Below are 18525 nucleotides of genomic sequence, written 5' to 3' on the forward strand. Positions count from 1 at the left end.
TTTTAATTCCAATAAAAATATATTCCTGGAACGGTCGAAAAGCCTTTTAATTCGTATCTTTCTTTTCCATGTATGATTTTACCAGCTTGACTTGTTCAAAAAACAATTTTGAAGACACCCCTGCGTAATTTTAAAACTTATCTTCATGTTTTAATAAAGTGGAAAAAAGTACATAGAAAGAAAACTCTTTATACCTTTTTTCCCAAATAGGGTGTACCCACTACTTGTGTTGTCGATAAACTGCTGGTTAAGTTTCTAAATACATATTTCTTCCCAAATTTACATGTTATTTGCCTTCGCCATGATCACAACTGAATTATATCGCCTAGCTTTGACCAGTTCAATTTTCGCGCGCTTTGTCGGTGGGGATTGGACAGAGTCGCTTTCAGGCACGACGCGACAAGTCAACAGTCAGACATGTTTCGTCGCATCATGTCTGAGGTCCGGTGGGGATCCAGCCTTAGTGGCCACGAAGTTAAAAATATTTAGTGTAACTCTTATGCGTAGGCTTAGTGCGGTTATGTTGTGCTGCATTAGGGACAATTCTATGGTATTTGTTTTGCTAGTGCTTTGGTTTAGTTGTAGTTTACTTATGTCGCTGTTGTAGATATTGTAATAATTACATTCTCTACCGAAAACCCTCGAAATGTCTTGCACTTCATTTTCATAATACTTTGGACTGAATTAGTTTCATTATTTTACTGACTAATTAGACCTTCACACGTTTTAAACATATTTGTATAACTATTTAAACTGACAAATAGGCGTTGACTTTGTTTTTTCACAGGGGTGCTCAAAATGTGCACTAAAAGTGACATCACAAAATGTCCTCTGAAAAGATAAGTTTATGTGCGTGTTGGTGAAAAAGTTAAAATGCATTTTAAGTTATGGGATATAATTGAATGACTGTGGTAATTTATGTCAAAAAAGGTCATTAAATTGTACACATCAACAGAAACAAATATTTTGCATAAAGATTTATCATTGTTTTACGTGGTCTAAATACCCAAGTTTCCAATAGAAGTGCTTTGGCCATCCCACGCAGGGCTTCACACGTTTTCAACATAGCTTTATAACCTTTTATAACAAGGAACTTGTTGTCATTCCTTATTGATCACTAATGTCTGCCAACTGCATGGTTGCAGACATGCGGTTAGCAAATACCTTTTTGCTACGCTTTAACGATATTCGGTGTTTTTTCGGTCAGTTGCGGGCAGGGGTCGGTTTAAACAACTCGAGTCCGACTCCAGTTAAATTTACCGACTGCTTAAAGTCTCGAGTCCGTCTCCAAGTCGGTCCTCTGTTCTATTCCAAACATATTTGTCCGTAAAATAGAGTAAAATAGTGAATATACTGTATTTTACTTATACAAATGTGATAATCACCTATATACTCAAAATACCCTGCTGTTCTCCCTTGATACGATTTACAGTTTGTAACCTTATCGGTTTCGAACTTGGTACTGCGTAAGCGCACGTCGGACTCGGGACTCCGGTAGTCTTATGTACTCCTATTGTCGAGTCCCGTATTCCGCTTTATTAAAAATGGCCGACCCGGTCTAATCCTGGGTCCGACTTTGGCTTCTCAGCCTTAGTCGTAAGATCCCATTTTGGTCGTTACAAAAAATTAAAGGAAAATAAACGTATGTACCGGGTATATTGTGACCACATTATTCTTAACGAGATACATACGGCATACGTATATAACAACTGCAATCTAGCCCTTCTAAGGCCTTTTTTTTATCAATGATAACGGTTTTCGTTTCATCATTTGGTGATCTAATAAAGACTCCCATGTTGACATTACCATTTTATCAATCGGATCAGAATCATTTGTGCTATCGTTTAATTCCTGGGAAGTTGCGACTGATAAGAGTTATTCAAGTCCTGTGACGAAAATCAAACTCCACCGCTGTATACGCTCTGATTTTTTTTATTTTACGCACACAGTGCTCATCGCGGAACCAAACACAGGAAAGATAGTGAGAATATAACAAGAAGTAGAACAAGTAAACGCGTGCTTCGAATACGTGGCAGCAGCTCGTATAAAAAAAAAGCGAAAAAAAGGAGTGTAGTCGAGAAAAATATATGAAACAGAAAACGAAAAACCCGGCGTACGCTCGTTCCGATTTACTTCGCGACTTGCAGCTATTTTTTACCCTTTCAAATTTTGACCATTTTTTCGTGGTAGTTCGGGCTGAAAAACAACGGGCAATTGAAAGAGCAGAAGGTAACCTGGTCACCATTGTCTAGTACAAATGTGCAGAATCCATGGATAGAAATCTGTGCAAATGTCTCTTCACTTGGCCCTATTGAACTATTTAAATAAAATGTAGATAACCAAGCGAAATTTGGCGAGAAATTGTATCGGTCGCACATAAAGCAGCTACAAATGTGGCTTGGCTTTTTAAGCGGTCATGCGTATTCGACCAGAAAAAATGTGTAGCGTTGTCTCTTCTCCTTTCTCGAGGAGGCGGCCATCAAATTTGTCCAACAGAAAGGTGCGAAAAACTATAGGCGCCGTTGATTGACTTGTCGAGGCGTAAATAAACGCAAACCTACACGTTCTCGACCGTTTCGATAAAAGTGGAGCGGTCTTTCTCCTTTTGAGGCGGCCATTGAGTTTAGCCTACAAGAAGTCGCAAAAAAACTGGGCGCCGTTTATTGACTTGCAGAAGCGTAAAAGCGCAAAACTACACGTTCTCGACCGTTTCGATGAAAGTCGAGCGGCTGTAGGTTCCCTGCTCCTTCAGTTGCTGGTTTTGATTGTTTCCCAGGAGCTTCTCACTGACGTCGCGCGCAGACGAGCTGCAGCTGTCCGTGCACGTGTTGACGCGACATACAGCGTCGCCGCGCCTGCACTTGGGCGCCTGAGGCGACGCGCGACGTCCGCGGCCCCAAGGCGAGCTCCAGACCGCCGAGATGCGAACGCGGGCTCGACGCTCGAGCCGCGGCCCCGATTTGGCGCAATACACAACTCGAATGTCCTTGCGGATCTTCTCGCGCGAGAAACTGTACAGCGCCGGGTTGATAGTGCACGAAGCGACGCCCAGAACGAGACTCCAAAGGAAGGCAGCGTTCCACGCCGCGCCGCCGCTTTCAACTGGCGTTTCAAGGCGCAAACCGCGCACTGATGTATCTTTAAAGCTGCATGTTGCCGCACAGAGGCGCCGCTCGTCCGGCCCGGCCAAGTACTTGGCGACTGGAAGTGCGTGAAACGGCGTCCAGCACGTTACAAAGGTGAGCAGAATGAGGACGACCATCTTGCGCAGGTGCCGCGTCCGACGGCGCTTCTCGCGTATCTTGGCCGCAACCATTCGCTTCAGCGCAAGCACAACGGTTATGGAGAGAGCCACGGACGCAAAGTCGGTCTTGGCTTCGGCGTGATGCTCTTCCGTTCCGCCGGAATCCGGCTCCTGTTTTCCCGCGGCGCAGATTAAACCGTTTGCCGCCTTGTCGTCGACCTTTACGCCGCTGAGCTTAGGCGAAGGCGAAGGCTCGGCCTGCTTGACTTGCACAATTTGCCGCGTTTTATTGTTGTTAGCGCGCTCGATCCGCGGCGAGCTTTCCGATATCGTGGTGATGACGGTCGCGTCCTTGTCTTCTCCTCCTGCTCTTGCTCCTACTCCATCTTCTCCTCTGCTCTTCATCCATCCTCCGCAGCACTTGAGCACGAGGCTCTTCTTCTGCTGGTCGCGCGTCATCTTGAGCGAGTGCTGCTCCCGGATCTTTTTGGCCTGTCTGCGAGAAAGCGAAAAACGATTAGGAGTTGTTGCTAATTTGCTGTTTGTTAAATTTGCTCAAGGGAAATTGGCTGATTTGTTTTTTAAAATAGAGTCCATTGACCCCTTGGGGTACGTGAACTAGTGTTAAGGGTCCATGAGGGTTTAATTAAAATATTAGTGAATTATTGATAAAGTTTAAATTAAAATGACTTGATTGAAAAAAGTTTTATCACTGAAAATATTTGAACTCTGCATCTTTTTCGGAACGAAAACAGCAGATTTCCCATGTCTACTTGTTTTAATAAAGTAAGTTAATGACGTCAGCTCTAAAAAATGTCATGGCGACCCTGGTCGACGAAAAGGAAAAAAATTGTTTAGGGCCCCGCGTCAAAAAAAAGTTCAAGAGCTTAGGATTTGCGCTGATCTGATATTTAGGTTTCAAATTTGACAAGAACGGCTATTAACAAAGGTTTGTGTTAAATTACCGTTTTTTTTTAATCTGATGTTCCTGCCCCAGTGCTGATCAGTGCGCATTAAACCGGGCGCGCGAGAAAGCGAATTGATCGCAGCCTTTCGCCGCAAACGCGTCGCAAAATTTAGTTGGCCGATTTTCGTTCAACGCCAAACCGACGTTAGTGAAACCGCGCGAATTCGCTCAATTCTTGGCGAGCTGTTCCCGTCAACCAACCACTGTCTTTTTTGGCGGTTTGTGTCGCCCCCTCAAACCGTCATCGATTTTCTGACCGGGCTTGGATTTTTTTTCGATCATTGGCGGTGTAAAAGCAAGGACGACCCCATTGAGACCTCGCAGGTCAAGTTAGCAAGTTACATGTCGGTCTGGGTAACCTCTCGTGTATACTTGAACTTTAACACAGACCTGGGTAAAATACGACCCTCGGGCCCTGTCCAGGCCACCAAACAGTTTAATCCGGCTTTTTTTTTCTAGTCAATAAAACCCTGGACTGACATAAGCTATTTCAACTCACAATATTTCTTTTGCTTTCTTGAAAAAGATCTGCACTTCATATTATGTTTATTTTGAATCCTATTTAGACAAGGCCCTCTAAGACATTTTCTTGTTCTCATGCCGACCTTTGTCAAATATTCAAAAATAATTGCTCCTGTCAAAAACATTTGCCCATCCATGCACTACAGGGTGAAAATGGGGTAGGGGTTGCGGCCGTAAGGGGCTTAGGGCAAAAACAATTCCCGTGTCAGACATTTCGCTGGCCCGTCTGCATGTTTACCTGCCTTAAAAACAAGGCCGCCTCCCAAGGGATATTTGCATGACCCGGTCCTGTCAATCGCGTTTCTTTTTGTGTGGCCAAGGCGGCCAAGCAAATGCCGTGACGGTATTTCACCCTTAAATTTGTCTGGTTGGAAAACAACCCTCGTGTGTAGGACAGACACGTTCATTTGTTAGCGATAAGTTTAAAAATTTGATTAAAACTGTGTTACACGTTTTTTTTAAATGATGGTTCGCCTCAGGCCGCTTTATTATCGTTTCTTCGTGAAAGTACGAATTAATGCTTTGACGTTTTGTCTGAATTTCAGCAGCTATAAAAATCTCGTAGGCTAGCTATAGATGGCATAAATTTTAGAATTTCTGAAGTACTGGAAGATTATTCGGGAAGGAAAGGGCAGACCAAAAACTCGTGGTATAGATTTTAAATATTGTACCCACTTTTCTTTCGATCAAAAAAAAAAAAAAATAAATCACAATGACAGCGAAGACAGTAGAAACCATGTTATTTCCATCATGTAACAGCCGGATATATCATCCTTTTATTTTGTTTAGGTAGGACATAGCAGCAAACACAATAACAAATTCTTATCACGAAATGTAGCCTTTAAATGTCGCCCGACGCGTTAAGAGTGCCACTAAAGGCGACGACGCTTTACGCGGTAAAAAAGCGACCTTTTAAACTTTGAAGCGCCGAGTGCGGTTGCCGTAAAAACACTTATACAGATTCGGTAATAAAGACTGAGCTAATAATAATAATATCTCTTTTAATCGCGCACGGAAATAAGTTGCTTGTACGTTATGCGGTAAAATCACAAGCATCTAACAATAGATTCGTGCGTCGGTTCGCCTTAAACTCCCAATTTAACCCGATGCAAGCTTGCGTTTTACGCGAGCAGGAATCCTATCGCGCGCCAGAATAATCTTTCAATGGCTGCGGTGTTGCGACCGCGTTGTTTCGTAAGGCATTCTCGCACGCCGAAATGAATAATTGACGACGCCTTCGCCGCTCGGTACCTCGTGATTGACGCTGCATTGCCAAGTGCCAAGGGCGTATACGGCCTGCACACTTGGGCTTGTTATTCGCCCAGTCAATCTTCATCCTGCAATCTGCATGTCCGTGGTTCCACCCCGACATTTTGCACTTTGGAAGTTTTTTTTAATTATACCGGAGTTGTTTTTTTTGAACTATAATTTTTAATTTTTTTATGCTTTGATTTTGAAACGATTTACAAGCCTATAGGCAATGGTTGTCTAATATTTATTTCACGTACAAAAACACTAGGTTTCTTAGACACATGTTTTTTTAACTTTTTGGTTTCACTTATGAAAAAACACAAGTTTTTTGCTCTTTTAAAAATATAATGAAAGCCCGCATATTTTTATTAAAGCAGGAGATTTTATGCCTAAAAGTGAAAGGTTTTCAATGTTGTACCTTTCTTACGCTGCACAGTTTTATAGATTACTTTTCTTATAACGCAAATACTACGCTTTCTAGACGGAATTCGAAAAGGAGTGAAATCAACTTTGTAGAAACATACGTCAAACAACTTTTTTTTATGTCAGTTTTCGTCTTGTGCAATACAGCTTGTGATGCGAAATTAACGTAAATATTCATTTGTGCCTCTTTAAAATAGTGTAAGAAAAATCAAATATTAAACCAGTTGACTCGAAAATGTAACTCAAAAGGCGTTTGATAAATCGCCTGGGCAATTACTGTACAGTTCTCGTCACCAATAGATAATAATACTTTGTTAAATTTGGGTCCTGTAAAGTTTTAGAAAAAAATCCTAAATACTGGTATTCAATTTTCAGTAACACTAACGGTAATAAGTGGTTTTATTCGTTCTTATCGCCGCCCTATCATCTTGGTTCCGTGCGTTACCTGAACACCATTGTATAGCCAAGGAGCGTATATCTGATGGTAATTCGATATTTCACGATGCATGCCGGCAAAACGGTGTGCCGAAGCCAAGCTCAGAAAATAAATGTGCTTTTACTGGCAAACTTTTCTCTATACGCAATAACTAATAAGGCAGTGGTTCTGAAACGCGGACCTCTAAAAAATCAATTTAATTTTTTTACTAGGGTTGTCATGATTTTTTTAGAGATCATGACTAAAAAAAGTGTATTTAAGATATCTGTTGTTTTCGGCCCCGCAAATGTGTAATAATCTTAAGTACATTTGAAAAGAAGGCCACTCCCCCCAAAAAAAATATTTTTGTGTGCGAAATATGCTGTAAGATTTTGTTTAGGCCTTCGTGGGCCCCCGTAAAAATTGGCAACGTAGCCCAAGTAGCCCACAGACGCCAGTTTAAGAACCCCTTTAAGGACATCTTGTTTAAGCCGGCTCCAAATTTTTAGGAACTCATTAGTGAAAAATCTCGTACTTCTGTCGTTTGTGTTATTCAGCATGCAGCCAAAGGTAGCAAATAGGGGAATTAAACCATTTTTTTAAAGATTAACACACAAACTACTTGATTTAACTTACTTGTTGCTTCCCCGCTGCACGGACTGCAAGATCCTAAGGTACACCGAGATTATGATGATGTTGCCGATCACAAAAGTGCTGACCTGTGAAAAAAGTTTTAGTTTAACTGAAAAAAAAACTTTACGTGATTTAGACGCAAACCTTACAGAACTGCGAAACCTCCGGCGAAATTATGATGTGATTTGGAAAGTTTCGAGATAACCCAGTGCCGTAAGGCTTTTTGCCTGCATTTTGCAGGTTTGTGAAGATTTGCAAAATTGTTTCAAAAAACATAATTTTCCAATAAAGGTTTGGTTGCGTTTGTTATAGTTGACTATTTGGTAGTCTTGTAGAAAAATCCCTTTTATTGGCGTTGTCGTAAAAGTTTGACTGTCAAATATATTATATCAAAGGAGTTTGGATATAGCATTAGTTGGTTGAAGAAAAAACACTTTTTTGTTCAGCTATGACATTAGTTTGATTATGTCGCAACATTCACTCCTTGTTTTCTCGTACTTTATCAACACCAACCGTTCACTGGGTTATTAGAACCACTGAAAAATCGCCGTTACACGATTGGCCGAAACCACGTGACGAGGGGCTTTCAAGCGTGACGCCGCCCTTTTCAAACCAAAACAAAAACAAAAAGTCGTGTCGAACCTGGAAAGCGATCTGCAGCGACAAGTCGAACTTGTTGAGCGAGCACAGGTCCTTGGCGCACCTCGCCGCGCACGTGACGTTGTCCAAACCAATGACGTCACCAGAATTGATGACGTCACCCAGCCTGGATCGACTCTTGTCAGCCAGCGCCGCCACAGGCACCACCTGCCATTCCTCGCTTGCCGCTGTATCGTAGTTGAACATAAGCAAGAGAGGAGCTACTGTGGCTAGTACAGAGACACTCCACACTATGGCGATGGCGTAGGCGGTTCTGCCCTTGACGAAAAATCGCTTCAGGGCTCGCAGGCTCACGTCGGCCCGGTCCAGGGCCAGCAGCGCCGTCCCGGCCACGCTTGCAATGGCGCAGAAAATGAGCAGGCCACGATTTAGGAAGCAAAGGTTGTTGGCCTGTTGCGCCGATCCGAAGCTGAGCAGTTGCGTGACCAGGGTAATGGGCAAGGCTACGCCGCACAGGATAATATCGATCACAGCCAGGTTAACCTGCGTTTGAAGATAGACGAGTTGTTAGGGTTTGCGCGCAATGTTTTGGTGCTATTATGTGATATTTTGGGGCGGTATGATCCTGGCTCAATGACCTGTCATTAATAAGCTTGCGAATAGTTATGTCCTTCGGTGCCATTTTTGAGTTCTCAAATGATAAGTATAGAGGTGTACAATGTTTTTTAAATATTTTTTTGGCCCCGTTACTATACTCTTTTATAGTGTGCAGAAATTTGTTGACAAAACAATGGCTTCGTCAAAGCAGTTTATATCTTATTTAAAAATAAAATCCACTCACAAAGAACATAGTTAAGGCAAGTACAATGTCAAGGCACCATTTGCTCAGCGACCATTCCTTACACAATTAAATTAGTCATAAAACACTTACACTGCAATGCTGAAGTTTAAAGAAATGTCCTTTTTTTCGGGGATTTTCTGAGAGCTGCTATATGTTTTAAAATATTTACAAGACATTCCCCAGTGTTCTGCGTATTCCAGTCGATACTAGCGTCTCCGGTATTAGCAAGGTCGTGATTACAAAGAAATTAAAGCTTTTACTAGATGTCTTTCCTAGGCCATATGCTTGATGATTGCGTTTAAAATCCATACTGACAAAATGCTGATCAAGGTCGACCCAGAGGTTTATAAAAATAATCAAAAAGGCATCATCCTTTACACTATCAGGGTATGGAATGATGGATTATTATATCGATTGTTTGCGTTTGGAGGTATATGCAAAAGAGGGCAGTAGTTTTCGACTACAGAGCCACATCAGAGATTGCTGCGTCGGGAGTTTAACAGCTTTACCAATGCGCACGCAGGCTCAGGATTTTCCCAGGATCTCCCAAACGAATCACTCTGTGGCCTAGTTTATTTCAGTAGAACGTTTGGCCAGCACCCTCCACGTTCAACAATCACGAGCAGAAAATATAACTATGTAGTCGATGTAATGATACTCATGTTACTTTAAGTTGCGCTGTGGTTTTTGCGTTTCTTGTTAGTTGCTCCCAGTCAGGTTCATGTTTGCATGGTACAATATTTGCCTTTTTGCGTTATCGGCGTTATTTGAAGAAGTAATGTGCAACTCAGCTGTGCTTTTTATTAGTTTATTTTTTTGTTTTATTTTATTTATTGCGCGACCCCCTGTAAGTTCACGTTCTTGAAAACTCTGCACTTTTGGGCTGTTGGGCCTTTCGAAGTTCTCAAGGAGCTAAACATAAATAATCAAAATAATCATTTACTTAATCAAAGACAGTTCCATGACTCACATCAAAATAATGACAAGCTGCCTTATTTTTAGATCGCGGCACACGCGATGCTGCTAGAGTTGTTTTGACACGAACTTGAGAGTGGAAGATTAATTAAGCGACGAACGCAGTTTATCGATTTTCGTCCAAGGCCGTTCTCCACTTCAACTTACTATACTATTCGCGAAAACCTTGCAAAACGTCGATAAATCCTTGTTGAAGTCAATCGCCGTAAAAATGATCTTATCGGCCTACTGGATTCTGAAATCTGCCCGACTGTATTCCCGAATTTGTGGTAGGCCTATAAAGCACACCCATCAATATTCGTAACTTGCCGGCGTTATCTCTGGGGCTGTACTATGTCACAAATCTATTATCGCCTGGAAGAAATCAATCACGCCCAAATGGCCACTGCGCGGCGCTATATCTCACAAATTGTTCGTGTAGTTTTTTTCAGGAATCCAAAATCGAGGCGCATCGAGGCAGCTGCCAGATTCATTTGTATATGCATCGAAAAGAAAATTTGCGAATCAATTCTTTTTGTATCAGCGGCAATAATCGAAAAGGTCCGTTTTGTTTTCGTAATGTTTGCACTGATTCCTATTCGTCACGTTTGAGTAAGATGGCGTAATAAATTGCCCCATTTTCCTTGGGCAAAGCGGTCTAATGATAAATTATATCGCAAAAGCGTAATTAAAAAATGTAGCTGGTGTATTCTATTGTTCCCGAAATCTGCAATCAGTCTTGGAAATCTTGAAACCAAATTTCGCCGAGCGTTCTACGCATATTCAACTCCATATGAGGCTGTTCTCCTTATTGGTTTTATATCGTGCTCATAAAACAAGAACAAATACAGTTTATTCTTGGTTATAGTTGCCTGTTTCCCATAATTGTCACAATTATTATGCCGTATAATCAGGTGAGATTATTAGATACTCACGGATGGACATTTGTATAATATTAGCTCTATAACGTTGGTCATGTGGACGCGAAACTATCCTTAAATGTAAAATTACGGTTAAATACAGAGTTCGTCTAACGTGTACAATAATTTCTATTGACGAAATCGTCTTTGCAACCCCTACACCTAAAATTCAGCGCGTGTTTTGCCACCCTTATAAGCCTGTACCTGTTCTCGATCGCTATTTCCGTGTCGTATGCAACTATACGCGCTCCAAGCCCTGTTATCCTATACCAAAGGCAGAATGGTATTTTGGTATGACCGCAATGCAACAACCGTATTTGTTTTTCGCCCCTTTTTACGAGCAGAGCAGAAGTTCTGTGTTCCGTCAAGGCGATTTCGCAACCGGCTTTTCCGCTTAAAAAAAACCCATCGCACATAGTCCCGGGAAAAAGTTTTTCAAACCAGTATGACGTAAGGCGAATATTGGAAGCGATGCGCGCTTTCCACTTTAACGAGTTTTTTTCTTCGTTGGCCAATCGCTGCGCAAATATTGACCTTGCCACAGGCCGAGACAGCTGACGTCCATAAGAGTGAGTGGGCGATTGGCTGGGCCGGCACCCTATTTTACCGCCTTTCTTTCAAGGAAATATAGTGGGACGGCCTGTTGTGGGACGGCCTGTTTTAACGCTGAAAGTGGCCAAAGTTTTTAGATTTTGTTTCGCAACTATTTGTTGGCGCCGTCCGATCAATATCGAACAAAGGCCAAAACAGCGCCGGTCGCCGCAGTTTCTTTGTCGAGGAATGTTACAGACGCAATTCTACGTCGCACCTAATTCGCGAAAATCGAATTGGATGACCGAGTTATTAAAATTGTTTTTCTTCGTTGACGCAGTTTTGGTTTACGTGCGCCACGCCGGTACCGTAGTATTTGCCAGTCTTTGTCAGCCTAAGGATTACCATATAAAAATCACTATGGAACGATTCTTGTATAATTTTTAATACTGGCCTTGAGCAATAATTTTGCAAACTTATAAGCTCACATTCGAAATTTTTAGCATGGTTAAAAGAAATGTTATAGTATCTCGTAATAAAAAAGCAGGTCCACATAAAATATTACATTTAAGAACTGTTGCATTGCATTAAAATAACCAAGCAATGGCTGATTACCTGCAACCCTTTTACATGTAGTCTATACGTACCTTATTTAAAAGTTTGACAATACCGTAAACAAAAATAGTTAACAAGATTTACGTTTGAGCTATATTAACCCCAAACAACTTGGAATGACATGATCAGCCTTGACCACTGTAATGACAGACTGACCTGCACCACATTATGTATGTGATTTTTAAAATTAGAAGCACATCCGTTCAAAACGTTCCAAACGTGTTTAGCTTTCTGTATGTGTTCAAAAGTCATCGAAAAAACGATCAGCGTCAATTTGTAAAGTTTCTCTTGACACTGCACCGGATAAAAGCACCGGGAAATTTCCAATTTACGCCGTGTTTCGCGTTAACTCGATAGCGCTGAATATCGACCAATTGCCCACTCTCCTATAGTAATTGTGAGACTGTGAACAATTTCGTGGGGATCGCTATCAATAAAAAAACACTCCGATTCCGGCCAAATTGAATTCATCGTTTGACGCGGCGACGGCATTATTGTCTTTACGTCATCAAACCGCAATTATTGGCGTCACAAAGACACCAAACGAATGGCCTGTCGGCTGAATGAAACCTCGGAATTCCCAAGGCGCTCGCTCAACTTTAGCCTATATAAACTTCGGCTTATTTCTGTTCATCATTGCTGGTTTGCCAAGAGGCGAGGGGCGCCGTCTCATCGACCCGATTGCAAATTACGTCCAGGCTCAATCCCGCCGCAATAAATATTAATCGTGCTAACGAACGAAACTCCCCCGATCTCGTTAACGCCTTTTGCATTGTAGAAATTGGAATCGAGTGCGGGTCGCCGGAGTTCGTGAAACCAACAACAAAAACAATTCGGTCAAATGAGATTCCGCAAATCAAATGTATTTTGTTATCAGTTGGAATTTTCTACGTTTGGTCAGGGAGATACCAGCATCGATCGACCGATTTGTATGCGACAGTTGAAAACAAATGGTGACAGTCTAGTTGGTCAAATTATGTCTGGCCGGTGTTTGACGCTGCGCGTATTTTTTCCCGAACTTTCGTGGACAATTTTTTTCAGCATCGATCGAGCTATTTCATAAGTGACATTTAAAACCAAATGGTGGTCTATGGGTAAAATAAATGTCTAGCCGTGTTAGACGGTGCGCGTATTTTCCGGAAATTTCGCGGACAATTTTTTTGTGTGTAACGTAAATGCTTCTGATGTAGCTTGACAAATAAACAGGATACGATGAATCTGCATCCAGCGACAACCATCAACGGCAGTCGTTTCTACCAATATCTCTACGTTGAGTTTTTGAACATTTTAGTCTAAAATGTACGTCCTTTTTTTTCGGTATAATTATAATTATTCATATATCTCATTAGATTTCGAAAAATTTTGTTCATTTTTTTGTTTAACTCTGACGAGCTTAATTGTATCCCGCTTTGTTCTGGTACTTTTGTCTTGGTTTCAAACAACTGCCTCCTTATGCGGGGTATGCCAGAGTTGTCCCAAAGCAAACGAACGTAATCAAACTTAAACTGGAAGTCAAACACATACCCGGCGAAGATAGTTCGCAATTTTTTATCGCCTTATCAATATGGCGCGCTGTATATACACTCCAGTACTCCCAAGCTGGATAGTTTTTAATTGTGCTCTGTGGCAGTAATGCGAACTACTTACGTCTAATACAGGGGTTCTTAAACTTTTTTTACCGCGGAGCCCCAATTTTTTTTTTTGCTTTGCATGGACCCCGGAAGCAGGAATACTCCAAAATGACGTCATAAATTGACGTCACAATACAAATTGACTTCATAACTCTGTTATTTCGGTGCGAAAAATGTGAAATTTAAATGGAGTCTAACTATACATTCAGTGCAAAACCGTTTAGTTTTAATTAAAGTGTTTTCTTTGAAAAATTAATTACTTCTTAAGTATACACTAGTTCTTTAATTAGATCTTCATGGACCCCCTAAAACTAGTTCACAGACCCCCCAAGGGGTCCATGGACCCCAGTTTAAGAACCCCTGGTCTAATCGAAGCCAAAATAGCTTGGCGCTGTTTAATTGCAAAACCAAGGCGTTGCGTTCTTTGGCTAATCGAGCGGACTTTCCTTTTGCGGCGAGTTGAAACGCGAATTGTGCGTTCTCATTAAAGACGGGTTGGGGCCGGGTTAAAAATAATATCAAAGTGCGTTCATTTTTCGTAGTACATTAACTCAATTTATTTTGTCCTGGCAGAAGGCAGAATTGTTTTTAAATGACGATTAAAATTACTGCGAAAATTCGCCTTTTCAAATATGCACCAGTGTGACGTTTAGCAGTTTTGTTAATCTGCCAAACGGTAGAAAACAGGTTAGAACATTTTCAACATTGGTCGTCATGTCGTGCTTTGTTAAACCGCGGTTTAACCTGATCTTTCAGCTCGCTAATAATATCACACAGCGGCCGACCTTGTCCCGCGGTTCAGCGCAAAACACGAATCAACGGTCCGCGCAGTAATGGAAAAAATCGTATACGAGCGTTTCGATGAGTTAGCGCATTTGACGAACCGCTGCGCAAAGTCGGTTCGCATTTCGCGAAACAAGCGAGCGACGGCTGCTGGCATTCAGGCCAGAAATGCGATCCCCTTGGCTTTGTGCTCATGTTCCTATCAGACGACTTCGAGCTAAGTCGAGACGACAGCAGAGCGTGCGCTGGCCCATCGATTGAGCGTGACATCGCCAAAACGCAACGTAAACATGCAAGCAGTTGCGCCGATGACGGGGGCCGCTGTCGGAACGATTTGCACCCGAAAATTGTTTTTCGGTGCTTTTGTTGCTTGTCGCTCGCGTTAGTCGCTTTGTTTTCCGTGTGTATAGCTTTTTGTGACTCGCTCGCTAAATGCGCGGGAAACAGATAGACGGTTTTTATGGACGCGTAGGTGCGCCAACATTTTTGGTGAAACTTCTCCGCCAGCAGCCTTTTGTTTTGTAAAACTTTTATTTACCACTGCCGCCCTGCAAAGCAACGAATTGGTTACTTTTTCGGGCGCAAAGTCGATTAGCTTTTAATAATGAACCAGAGAAACCACGATTTAATTTGTTTTTTATTCCCCCTTGCCTATAACCTTATTTCGCCATTTAGCTCACACTAGAATACTAAATCAATTAATAGATTGACCGTGCAGTGGTTCAGAGGTCGTGAGTTCAAATCTCACCGCGGGCAAGTTCGACAAATCTATGCGCTCAGTGCGACTTACCGTGAACACGTTGCCGACGTTCTCAAGCAGGCTGCGCTTGCGAAAGTAAACCAGCACCACGATGACGTTGCACAGCAAGCCCGCGAGCGCCTCCAGTGCCAGGAACACGATAGGAACGAGCTCAGCTGGCGTCAGTCGATCGTCCTTGTTAAAATCCAGGTCTCCCTCGCTTATGTTAAGGCCGCTGCTTTGGGCGATTCCTTCGATTCTGCTGCTTGCAGTGCAGTTCACGCATCTCGCGTAGGCCGTGGGCATATCCTTTTTGCCGCTCGCCGGTGCTTGTGCCCTTTCCTCTTGCGTAGACGCGCTCTGCACGTCACTCTTGCTCTTTGAGCTTTCTACTTTTTACAGTCGCTTTTAGATTTCTGTTTGCTATCTTTGTCGCCTGCAAAACATTGGCAAAAACGCATAGGTTTGATTTTCGTTGCGCTAAAGTAGAGCTCTCATTTGCAAAACAGTGTGAGGCTGCATTACCCTTTGCATTCTCTGCGAATTTGGTTGTGGACACATAGCTTGTAGACTGGCGTTATGTCTGTATTTTAAATTTTCAAAAAGCTATCCATATCCACATGAAATCAACAATCCTTTCTGTGTATTTTATTTTTCCTGTTCGTCAATCTTTCTATTCTCCTTAAACAACAGTAAAACGCGCGGGAAATGACATTAGAGGGGTGCGAAGCAGTAAAGGTACACCGCCGTTTTGATGGTCGAAGTCACACGTCATAAGTTGTTTTACACGCCAGTTTAGGAACGGGATTTTTAAGGTGCGTTTTTATTGCGTTCGGTGCAAACACCAACACATGCCAAAATATTATGACGTAATAAGCGCCGTGTCGTGCCTATGCTGGCATTGCATAGTCTTGTTTTTTATATATCTTGAACAAATTATCCAAGTATGTAACGGCCATATTCGACAGCAGAAAAGTCTAGCGCAGCTAGTAATTTAGGTCAAACACTATTTATAGATGTTAAAAGATATATATATATATATATATATATATATATATTTCTCCGGCAAAGGCATCGTTAGTATCTCTTATTCAAATAGAATTACTAGCTTTGCTCGACTATTCTGCTGTTATCATCAGAATTTGAGGTCGACATTTATCTTACGAGGCTCAAGGTGATTTGCAATATCACATATTCAGTGCAACACGGCCCTTTTCAAATCACAAAATACGGCTTCAATTTTACCAAGCAATCTTCGCCACCGCGTGCGTAATCTCAGCGTTATTCTACTCTTTTTTACTCAAGGGCTGCCATGCTGTACCTATACACAAAGCTCTTGATTACCCAATTTATTTAGTGCTTTTGTGAAATACTGCTTGTACAGTTAAGGCCAACCGGTTTTCGAATTTCAAAACTGAGTTTTTTTTTATTTGTCAAGGTTAAAAATGGCTATACCTAAACGATAGGGTAAGTAAAGCAAGCAATTTTGGAATATGTGAAAGGGATAGTATAAAAATGCTTAAACCTGGCCATTGATTAGGAACTTATGGTCCTGACCTTCAAACACCCTATTTTTGAATAACCGTCCTTAACCCTTTATTCTGTCGTGTTAATGTCTATCCGTGGCACCTGAAGACCTCAATTCAGACGAAACTACATTGTTAGGTCATAATAGTGAGGTTTATCCGACGCAGGCTCACCGTCAGCGTTTTTTTAACGAGCGCTCAAAATCATCTGTGCCGGGCGGCGGTCAACACTCATAATATTGCGCCAGAAATAGCCGCGTCCGCTTAAATATAACGCATGTATAAGTTCCTTGGATTGATGGGTTAGAACAGTGGTTCTTAACCTTTTTAGCTTACGGACCGGCAAAATTTCAAAACAAGTTTTGCGGACCGGTGGACCTTCAAAAATCAAAATCAACCCAAAATGTAATTACGACAAAAGTACATACAACTTAAAAGCAAAGAATGGAAACGTCAATTTAATAAGCAATTTGCTTCTGTCTTTTTGATATCATACGTGTTTTACGTGGTTCATTGAAGTTTTTCACCTACAACTGGTTTTAAAGCTTAAGACTTTGAGTTGTAGTCTACTACAACACTTGCACCATTGTGATGAACAATAAAGTCCAAAGTAGACCATTAACGCTATGTTGCGTCACAGTGCAGCAACTTACGGAACTGGCGAAGTCCTACATTTGATGGACAAGCTTTTAACATCTGGCATTTTGCAGCTAAGATGTAAAATTGTAATATATTTGGCGGACCGGCAGAAAAGTTGATGCGGACCGGCGGTTAAGAACCACTGGGTTCGAATCCTGGCTCGGACATATTAACGTCTAGTGCAGCGGTTCTCAACCAGTGGGCCATAAGAACATTTGAGGTGGGCCACAGACCAATTAAAAAAAGGTAGATTTATTAAAGAATTTAGTTTCATTTGTGTCACTATACCTAACTTTACAAGAATAATGGCTTTGGGAGGAATTGAGAAGGAATGTAAATGAACGTAAATTTATTGTTTAGAAGCAAGTACCTCGCTAATGCTAAATAATCTGTATTAATATATGCTCCGCTATTTTTTGTTCTAAACATTTTTTATAGTTGTTCTTTCATAAAAATTTATTGGGCCACAGAATTTTTGTGCAACGAAAATGGGAAGGAAAAAAAAGAAAAAAAAAACGAAAGGAAAAAAGGTTGAGAACCACTGGTCTAGTGTATGTAAATTCCCTTGCCGCCTATAGCATTGTTCGCAATTTTTGTTAGCTGTCAATCGGACAAAGGTCAACTCGTCGGCAAAAAAACTTCTCCCTATTTTCGAAATAACAAGCCTTCACACTTTTCGCAGTCGCACGCCCTTCAACGTGTTTAGCGCAGTAAATATTGCTTTCGAAGATAAATTTCGCTCAGCACATCTTGTGGCATTTGTTCGCAATTTCGGTCCACTGTACCTTCTAGGAGGCCTTGAATTTTGCCACTCACAAAGGCCGTTTTAAAGTCTAAAACGTCCAAAGGTCTAAACCAATCGTTACCGTCCATTCATGCCTGGCGGCCCCCTTCCGCTAAACCATTTAGGTCCCCCTTTTCAGAAAAAAAACGCGTTTTCTTAGTAAATTTGTCAGAAATAAATAGAAAGGTCTCCAACCTTTTTACGCTTAGCAATTGTGGCTCGAAACCACAGTTAGCACGGTTAAACATAAAAATGTATACTGGCCAACGCTTTGGCGAAGGAACAACATTTTTCGCTCTGCCGGCTGCCGATCTCTTAACGGGAAATCACCACGAAAAACTTTTAGTTCTAAGAGCGCCAGCCCGCCCGCCTTCCCTTATAGGACCCATTACAACTGCCTACACGCATTATCGATTTTCGATTGTTGGCGCCTACCCCGCACCCCCTCCCCCCTAAATCTTGCAACGGCTAGAAAGCGACATTTCTTGACGTTAAGTAGCCGCCCGC

General features: G+C 41.8%; 2 protein-coding genes across 2 annotated transcripts in view; one reads left to right on the top strand and one right to left on the bottom strand.

Annotated features, from left to right (window-relative positions):
• The window catches only part of LOC146146906 (conserved oligomeric Golgi complex subunit 5-like), a 69703-nt gene that overhangs the window by 4323 nt on the left and 46855 nt on the right, over window positions 1–18525 (top strand). The gene's annotated exons all lie outside the window — the stretch shown is intronic.
• Window positions 2376–15375, bottom strand: LOC146146907 (G-protein coupled receptor 22-like). The gene is made up of 4 exons (XM_083386750.1): window positions 15121–15375; window positions 8098–8598; window positions 7459–7541; window positions 2376–3740 (listed from the first exon to the last, which is right to left on the bottom strand). The coding sequence occupies exons 1-4, from the start codon at window positions 15373–15375 to the stop codon at window positions 2693–2695; spliced, it is 1887 nt and encodes a 628-aa protein (XP_083242876.1). The 3' UTR covers window positions 2376–2692.

The sequence above is a fragment of the Ascidiella aspersa genome, chromosome 4 (assembly GCF_963924565.1).
Source record: "Ascidiella aspersa chromosome 4, kaAscAspe10.2, whole genome shotgun sequence".
NCBI lineage: Eukaryota > Metazoa > Chordata > Ascidiacea > Phlebobranchia > Ascidiidae > Ascidiella > Ascidiella aspersa.

Excerpts from the sequence above, each read along its gene's own strand:
- LOC146146907 (XM_083386750.1), bottom strand. The coding sequence starts at position 15,375 with ATGCCCACGGCCTACGCGAGATGCGTGAACTGCACTGCAAGCAGCAGA. Across the intron at positions 8,599-15,120 it reads ACGTCGGCAACGTGTTCACG|GTTAACCTGGCTGTGATCGA; the intron begins GTAAGTCGCACT and ends CTTCAAACGCAG. Across the intron at positions 3,741-7,458 it reads GTGCAGCGGGGAAGCAACAA|ACAGGCCAAAAAGATCCGGG; the intron begins GTAAGTTAAATC and ends GCTTTCTCGCAG.